The sequence below is a fragment of the Propithecus coquereli genome, unplaced genomic scaffold (assembly GCF_000956105.1).
Source record: "Propithecus coquereli isolate 6110/MARCELLA unplaced genomic scaffold, Pcoq_1.0 Scaffold380, whole genome shotgun sequence".
Lineage (NCBI taxonomy): Eukaryota > Metazoa > Chordata > Mammalia > Primates > Indriidae > Propithecus > Propithecus coquereli.
The window spans coordinates 496695-506320 of record NW_012149508.1 but is presented as its reverse complement, the minus strand read 5'-3'; the positions used below and the strand labels follow the sequence as shown (position 1 = coordinate 506320).

The 9626-nt window shown below is 35.8% G+C and overlaps 1 protein-coding gene across 1 annotated transcript in view; it reads right to left on the bottom strand.

Annotated features, from left to right (window-relative positions):
* Positions 1–797: 797 nt before the first annotated feature.
* CLEC7A (C-type lectin domain family 7, member A) overlaps positions 798–9626 on the bottom strand; it is a 15195-nt gene continuing 6366 nt past the window's right edge. Inside the window, exon 5 of the mRNA XM_012652155.1 lies at positions 798–1419. Within this exon, the coding sequence (XP_012507609.1) occupies positions 1342–1419 (78 nt within the window). The 3' untranslated portion in view covers positions 798–1341. The remainder of the gene's footprint in view (positions 1420–9626) is intronic.

Below are 9626 nucleotides of genomic sequence, written 5' to 3'. Positions count from 1 at the left end.
GGCAACACAAATTTGTATATTAAAAGACATACGTAAACGTCACAAAAATCTCTATCTTCTCTTAGATTTTTAAAAATTTTAAGATCCCAAATTTATGCCTCAGTACAGGACTATTTACTACACACACCCTTTCCCCAGTACCAAATTCACCATCACCTGTGGGGAGAGGATCAATTGTGATAGTGATTGTTACACACAAGCACATCATTTAGAGGCCAAAGGTTCTTTTTATTGAGGTGAAATCCATACAACATAAAATTATCCATCTTAAAGTGAACAATTCAGTGAACTTGACAAAATTTCTGTTTACATGTTAATCAACTGGAGAGGGCCGTAAATGACTCCCCAGCAATATAGAAATCTCTGTTAGAAATAAAAATAGCACCAGTAGGAAAGTTTGAAAGAAAATGAGCCAAATTATCACATGAGGAAACATAGTTACATTCTAATTGTACCTTTTTATAGTAATTACTGAGGAATTTGTAAAAATTGAAAACCAGCACATCATAAAAATAACAGAGCATGTTTTGCATTTCAAAATGTTAATACTTCTGCCAATGAGATTACTTTTGTATATTCATCATCAGATGGTACTGATTGATTGATCGATACTATTTAAAAAGGAGAAAACTTTCCTATAAAAGCAGTTTCCCTGAAATTTCATAGTACACAGGATTTTATTAGTCAGGGATATGACAAACATACTCTCTGGATGATTTATTGATAAATAAAAAGTCGGAGTCACTGCTTTTTGATGATGATGATCCTAATCATGATCGTAATGATGAAAATAATAAAACGCAGTGAAGACATTTTTGCCATTTCTTCATTTAGCTAGTTGAAAGTATATTTCACCCTCTACCTGTGTCTGACATACTGCTAGAAGCTGATAAACAAGTCATGAAAACACAGTGTTTACTCCAGTGACACTCTTCGAGGACAAAAAGTAACTCTGGTGGAGCCAGGTATTAAGACTCCCTTGAAGCTGCAAGGACTGTGGCTTACCCTAAGTTAATACTGAGTTAATAGCAGAGTGAAAATTCAAGCTTAACTGCCCTGATTCCATGGCTAGGGTTCTATTAACTAGAACATGATACTGCTGGCCTGCCTACCTGTAGAGTTGACTAGTACAGAAATCACAGCCTCTCCATTCTAAGATTAAAGTTTACTGAGCTCCCTAAACATTTTCAGCATTTATTTTGACTTCAAATAGTACTCTTTCCTGTTCTGTTTTCTGTCCTCCTTACTGTCTTACATACTCCTCTCTCCTACCTTCACCCTCCCCCTTACATTGAAAGCTTCTTCTCACAAATACTGTATGAAGGCATACTACAAAGTTGGTCATAAATGATTGATGTGTGAATCCATACACAACTGGGAGATGAATTTTCCTGGGTAGCTGTGCTTCTGATTTGAAACCTGTTAAAATAGAATAAAGAGGTCATTAGAACAAACTTAAGGAACATGGTCTACACAGTGCTCAAATAAATTGGTAAGGGTATTGATCAAAAGAGTTCTAAAGTGTTTATATTAAAACTTATATTCAAAAGGAACTTAGAATTTAGATTGTATTGATTCTCAAGTGGTGAAAGAATAGTCTCCATTATTGAGGCAGAAAAATGATTCAATTTTTTTTTCAAGAAATACTACTGGTTGCATAAAATTAAATAAAACTCCTGGAAAGGTACAAAAACTATTTAATATTCTAATAGAAAGTTCTTTACTTATCTTTAGCCTGTTACCTCAGTGTATGTTTATCAACTCAAGCAACAGTTTAGTGAACTTACTGTTCGGTATATTTAGTGAGTAGACCAAGCACAAGAGTTAATGCTGAAAGGGATCTAGAACTAAATGAAGAGTCACAGATACCAAAGTCATTTAAAGGCAGGGCAAATAACCCCGTATATTTTAATGTATCCTAAAGGCAGAATTGTATTACAATACATTGTAATTTTGTTAAGCATCCTTATCATATAAAAGTATGCTAAATTTTGTCAAATGCTTTTTCTGCTTCTGTTGAGAGGATCATATGGTTTTTGTTTTTACTTGTATTTATGTGGTGAATCACATTTATAGATCTGCATATGTTGAACCATCCCTGCATTTCTAGGATGAAGCCCACTTGGTCATGATGGATTATTTTTTTGATAAACACCTGAATTTGGTTTGCTAGGATTTTATTGAGAATTTTTATATCTATATTCATAAGGGATATTGGTCTGTAGATTTATTTTTTTGTTGAGTCCTTTCCTGGCTTTGGCATCAAGGTGATGTTGGCTTCATAAAACATGCTCAGAAAGATTCCTTCTTTCTTGATGTTATGAAATAATTTCTGCAAGATAGGTAGCAGTTCTTCATTATAGGTCTGGTAAAATGCAGGTGTGAAACCATCTGGTCCAGGACTTTTTTTGTTGGAAGATTTTTTTATTGCTGCTTCAATTAAGGTACAAGATGGTGGTCTGTGTAGGAATTCTATTTCTTACTGATTCAGCCTAGGGAGGCTATGTGTTTTTAAGAATTTTTTCATTTCCTCTACATTTTTAAGTTTATGTGCATAGAAATTTTTATAGTATTCAGAGATGATATTTTGTATTTCTGTGGTATCAGTTGTAATTTCTCCTTTTTCATTCCTGATTGAGATTATTAGGTCCTTTCTTTCCTGCTTTTGGTTAATCTAGTGATAGGCCTGTCAATTTTGTTTATCCTTTCAAAAAACCAACTTTTTGTTTTATTTATCTTTTGTATAGTTCTTTTATTATTGATTTCATTTATTTCCACTCTGATCTTGGTTATTTATTTTCTTTTGCTGGGTTTGGGATTGGTCTGCTCATCCTTTTCCAGTTCCTTGAGATGATTCATTAGATTGTTGATTTGTGATCCTTCTGTCTTTTGGATATAGGCATTTATGGCTATGAATTTTCCTCTCAAGACTGCTTTAGTTGTGTCCCACAGATTTTGATAATTTGTGTCCCCTTTATCATTTAGTTCAAAGAATCTTTTGATTTCCATCTTAATTTCCTTCTTTATCCAATTATCATTCAGCTCTAGGTTGTTTAGTTTCCATGACTTTGTACAGAGATGAGTATTTCTGTTGGTGTTGATTTCTAATTTTATTCCACTGTTGTCTGAGAAGATGTATGGTATAATTTATATATTTTTTTAATTTGTTGAGACCTGTTTTGTGGCCTAGGATGTGATAAATCTTATAGAATGTCCCATGAACTGATGAAAAGAAGGCATATTCAATGGTATGTGGGTAGGATGTTCTGTAAATGTCTGTTAGTCCCATTTTTTCTAGAGTTCTGTTTAAATCCATTGTTTCATTACAACAAACCCACAGCCAACATCATACTGAACAGGAAAAATTAAAAGTATTCCCAGTTAGAAATGGAACCAGGCTGGGCATGGTGGCTCACGCCTATAATCCTGGCACTCTGGGAGGCCAAGGCAGGAGGATTGCTTGAGCTCAGGAGTTTGAGACCATCCTGAGCAAGAGCGAGATCCTGTCTCTACTATAAATAGAAAGAAATTGACCAAACAACTAAACATAGAAAAAATTAGCTGGGCACGGTGGTGCATGCCTGTAGTCCCAGCTACTTGGGAGGCTGAGGCAGGAGGATCACTTGAGCCCAGGAGTTTGAGGTTGCTGTGAGCTAGGCTGATGCCTCGGCACTTTAGCCCAGGCAAGAGAGTGAGACTCTGTGTCAAAAAAAAAAAAAAAGAAAGAAAGAAAGAAAGAAATGGAACCAGAGTTGCCCACTTCTATTCATCATAGCACTGGAAGTCCTAGCCAGAGCAATCAGATAAGAGAAGGAAATAAAGGGTATCCAAATTGGGGCACAAGGGATCAAATTATCACTCTTTGCTGATGATATGATCTTATGTCTAGAAAACCCTAAAGATTCTTCCAAGAGACTACTGGAATTGATAAATAAATTCAGCAAAGTCTCAGATTACAAAATCAATGTACAGAAATCAGTGGCATTCATGTATGCCAACAACAGTCAAACTGAGAACCAAATCAAAGACTCAATACCCTTCACAATAGCAGCAAAGAAAATAAAATATCTAGGAATATATTTAACTAAAGAGGTTAAAGACCTCTACAGGGAGAACTCTGAAACACTGAGGAAGGAAATAGCAGAGGACATAAACATGGAAAACCATACCATGCCCATGGGTTGGCAGAATCAACATTGTTAAAATGTCTGTACTACCTAAAGTGATCTACAGATTCAATGCAATCCCTATTAAAATATCAACATCATTTTTTACACATCTAGAAAAAATAATTCTACACTTTACATGGAATCAGAGAAGACCCCATATAGCCAAAGCAACCTTAAGCAAAAAGAACAAATTGTGAGGCATCAATTTACCAGACTTCAAGCTATACTACAAGGCTATAGTAACCAAAACATCATAGTACTGGCACAAGAATAGAGACATAGACCAATAGATCAGAACAGAGAACCCAGATATAAAACCATTCCCATTTTGCCATCTGATCTTTGACAAAACAGAGAAAAACATACACTAGGGAAAAGAATCCCTCTTTAAGAAATGGTCTTGGGAAAATTGGATAGCCACATGTAGAAGACTAAAACAAGATCTGCACCTCTTACCTCCCATAAAACCAACTTACGATAAGCAACAGACTTCAACCTAAGGCATAATACCATAAGAATTCTACAAGAAAATGTTGGGAAAACTCTTAAAGACATTGGTCTAGACAAATAATTTATGAAGAAGACCCAAAAAACAATGACAGTAACAACAAAAATAAATAAATGGGACCTGATCAAATTAAAAAGCTTCTGCACAGCCAAGGAAACTATCATCAGAGCAAACAGACAATCTACAGAACAGGAGAAAATACTTGTATGATGTGCATGTGATAAAGAGCTGATAAGTAGAATCTATAAAGAACTTAAGCAAATCAGCAAGAACCCATCAAACATTCCCATTAAAAAGTGAGCAAAAGACATGAATAGAAACTTTTCAAAAGAAAATATAATAATGGCCACAAACGCATGAAAAAATTCTCAACATCTCCAGTCATCAAGGAAATGCAAATGAAAACTACAATGAGCTTCACTTAACTCCAGTGAGAATGGCTTTTATCAAAAAGTCCCAAAACAACAAATTCTGGCATGGATGTAGAGAGATACAAACACTCATATGCTGCTGGTGGGACTACAAACTAGTATAACCTCTATGGAAAGTAATATGGAGATACCTCAAAGAACTAAAAGTAGAATACCATTTGATCCAGCAATCTCACTCCTCAGTGTTTACCCAAAGGAAAAAAAGACATTCTGTAAAAAAAGACACTTGCATTGAATGTTTATAGCAGCACAATTCACAATTGTAAAGATGTGGAAACAACCCAAGTGCCCAATACAGGAGTGGACTAATAAAATGTGGCATATGTATACCATGGAGTTCTACTCAGCGATAAAAAAAATGGTGAACGAATACCTCTTGTATTAACCTGGATGGAACTGAAGACCATTCTTCTAAATGAAGTATCACAAGAATGGTAAAACAAACACCACGTGTATTCACCATCATTAAATTGGAACTAATAGATCAACAGTTATGTGTAAATATGGAAATAACATTCATTGGAAATCAAGCAGGAGCGGGGGGAGGAGAAGATGGATAAATTCACAACTAACGTGTAGAATGTACACTATCTGGGGATGAGCACACTTATTACTTTGACTCAAACAGTACAAAAGCAACTTATGTAACCAAAATGTTTGTACCCTGGAAAATATTCTGAAATGTAAAGAAAGGCATACCTATAGATTCTAATATAATTTGAGAAACGGTGAAGTCAATATATGACATTTTAAAGCAAAAGGAAGGTACAAGATCTAAAGCTGGAGAATTTAATGCCAGCAAATGATAGTTTGATAATTTTAGAGAGAGGTTTGGCTTAAAAAGTGTCTAGAGAACAGGCGAAGCAGCTTCTGCCAACCAAGAGGCAGCAGACGAATTCCCAGACATCATTAAGAGAATCTTGAGAAGAGATATCTGTCTGCACAGGTTTTTAATGCAGACTGAAGCGCCCTATTCTGGGGACAAAAGTCACAAGATACATTTATTAGTAAGGAAGAGAAGTGAGCACCAGGATTTAAGGCAGGAAGGGATAAGTTTACTGTTTTGTGCAAATGCAGTCAGGTTTATGATCAGGACTGTCCTTATCTATAAAGCTGTTAACCGCCCCAGTGCTGAAGGGAAAAGATAAACATCAGCCACCAGTCTTTTGGTAGTACAACAAGAAGACCTGGGTAATAAAAATATTTTTTCTGGATTGGTTCCAGTGATGCTTTGTCCTGGAAGTCAGGAAGTACCTTGCCAGTAAGGGATTGCTTTTTAAAGTTCTTTCGATATTGGACAATGCCCCTGGGCACTCAGAACCCCATGAGTTCGACACTGAAGATGTTGAAGTGGTCTGCTTGCCTCAAACACAATGTCTCTAATTCGGTCTCTAGATCAAAAGGTCATGAGGACCTTTGAGTCTCATTACACGCGGTACTCTATGGGAAAGATTCCTAACGCTACGGAACAGAACCCTCACAGAGGGAACATCATGAACGTCTGGAAGGATTACACCATTGAAGATGCCATTGTCATTATAGAATAAGTTGTGAGAGCCATCAAGCCCAAAATAACAAATTCCTGCTGGAGAAAACTGTGTCCAAGTGTTGTGTATGACTTCACAGGATTGATGACAGAGCTAATCAAGGCAGTCATGAGAGATTGTGGATATGGCAAAAAAGGTTGGGTGTGAAGAGTTTCAAGACATGGATCTTGGAGAAATTTAAGAGCTCATAGACACCACACCAAAGGAATTAACAGAAGATAACTTGATGGAGATGAGTGCTCCTGAACCAGTGCAAGACAATGAGGAAGAAGATGTGAAGAAGCAGTTCCAGAAAAAAATTGGCACTAGACAGTCTGTCGGAAATTTTCCAATTACTCAAGACTGCTTTTGACTTCTTTTATAACGTGAACCCTTCTATGACACAGGCACTGAAACTAAAGCAAGTGCTGGAAGAAAGATTGGTACCGTATAGAAATGTTTTTAGAGAAATGAAAAACCAAAAAGTCAGACAGAAATTATGATGTATTTCCATACAGTTACACCAAGTGTGCCTACTTCTCTTGCCTCCCCTTCTACTTCCTTCACCTCCTCTGCCTCCGCCTCCGCCACCCTTGAGACAGCAGCCCCAACCTCTCCTCTCCCTCCTCCTCCTCAGCCTACTCATTGTGAAGACAATGATGACAAAAACCTTTATGATGATCCACTTCCACTGAATGAATAGTAAATATATTTTCTCCTCCTTATGATTTTCTTAATATTAATAACATTTTCTTTTCTCTAGCTAGTTTATTGTAAGAATACAGTATATAATATATATAGCATGCAAAATATGTGTTAATCAACTGTTCATGTTATTGGCAAGGCTTCCAGTCAATAGTAGGCTATTAGTAGTAGTTAAACTGTTAGGGAGTCAAAAGCTAAACCTGGATTTTCAACTGTGCAGGGAGTCATTGCCCCAATCCCCATGTGGTTCAAGGGTCAACTATACACAGATTAAAGAAGACAAAAAACAATATGGGATGTTGTAAATGGGTCTATAATGAATGTAACTGGAATCCGGGAAGAAGGGAAGAAAGGTGGGAGGAAGGAAAATTTGAAGGACGTATGACTGAGAATTTTCCAAAGCTGAAGAAAGAAATCAAACTTAAAACATATATTACCTTCAAACAGATGACCTCTCAAAAACAATGATAAAAAATAAATAGTGGAGGCCAGGCGCGGTGGCTCACGTCTGTAATCCTAGCACTCTGGGAGGCCAAGGCGAGCGGATTGCTTGAGCTTAGGAGTTCGAAACCAGCCTGAGCAAGAGCGAGACCCCGTCTCTACTAAAAATAGAAAGAAATTATCTGGACAACTAAAAATATACAGAAAAAATTAGCCGGGCATGGTGGCACATGCCTGTAGTCCCAGCTACTCAGGAGGCTGAGGCAGAAGGATCGCCTGAGCCCAGGAGTTTGAGGTTGCTGTGAGCTAGGCTGACGCCATGGCACTCTCTCTAGCCCGGGCAAAAGAGTGACACTCTGTCTCAAAAAAAAAATAAAATAAATAAATAAATAGTGGAATAATATCTTTGAATGGACAAGAGAAAAGCTATAAACCTCTAATCCTATACTTAGTGAAAATATTTTTTAGAAAAGTTGAAATGACAATTTTAGGCAAACTCAGAGAATTCAAGTCCATAGACTTATTCTATAGGAAATAATAAAGAGCATTCTTTAGGCTTAAGGAAAATTTCTCAAAGTGTAGGGTAGGAGAGGAGGAAATAAATAAAAAACAATAAATATGTGAACAAATCTACATACATCTAGTGTTTTCAATGGCTTTTTATTGAAAACTGGATCCACCAATTGTAAGTGTATCATTTATTTAATCTAATACTGTGAAATACAAGTCACCCAAGATGGGAAATTTAATATAAGACCCTGCAGAAGTTGAAAAACAAAGGGCTATTTTGGTGCAGGAGTAAATGAAAAACTAAACTGCCAAACAGAAAAGAACAAGAAAATGTGCATTTCCCCATCTTGCCACCAGGTGGACAATGAGAGGGGGAAAAAAAATTATATGCCCTGAGAAATTGAACCATAAACTGGTACTCATACAGTTCTTCTACCTTAATCCATAATAACAGAGTATTCCAAAACAAACTAAATGGAGTAATTAATTTAAATAGTCTCAGGTTTGTGGTGCCCCTCTTTGCTAATCCTTGACATAGCTCAACTTCAGTCGAGGTCTACAGTGATTATAAAAGGCCATCAGTTGTAAGATATACACTACCTTTACAGATCTTAAAATGTGGAAAAATATGTGTCAGCATTAAAATACATAAATATAATAACATAATAAATTGGAAAGGGAGTAAACAGAGTAAAGGAATATTCTATGACTTTTATATTGGTCAGGAAAAACATAAAAATGCCAGTAATTATTAGACTTTGATGAATGAAGGATGCATGCTATAATTTCTAGAGTAACTACTAAAAGATAAGTAAAACAGTAAATTCTAAGTTAAAAGAAGAAAAACATTAAATAATAAAAAATATTAAATCAGAGCAAAAGAAGGAAAGAGAGAAAAGAAAAAGTAACATTGCATGGGAAGATATCATAATTCTAAATCTTTATGTGCCTGATAACCACATTCAACACATCAAATAAAATGTTTACAGAACTATAAGGAGAATCACAGTGGAAGATATTAACGCAATTCTCTTAGTATGGAAAGAACAAGCACATAAAAATCAGAGAACTACAATTACACAGAGTATATTTTGTGATCTCAGTGGAAATAAGCCTGAATCCTAAAACAAAGAGATAACTGGAAGCACATAGTTTGTAAATTAAGAAATACATTTTTTAAAAAACTCATGGCTCAAAGAACAACTCACAATGGAAATCAGAAATTATTTTGAACTGAATGACAATGAAAATACATTGAAATAACAGCCTTAAATGCACATACCTGAGAAAAAGAAAGGCTGAAATTCATGAATGAAGCATCCAATACAAGAAGTTT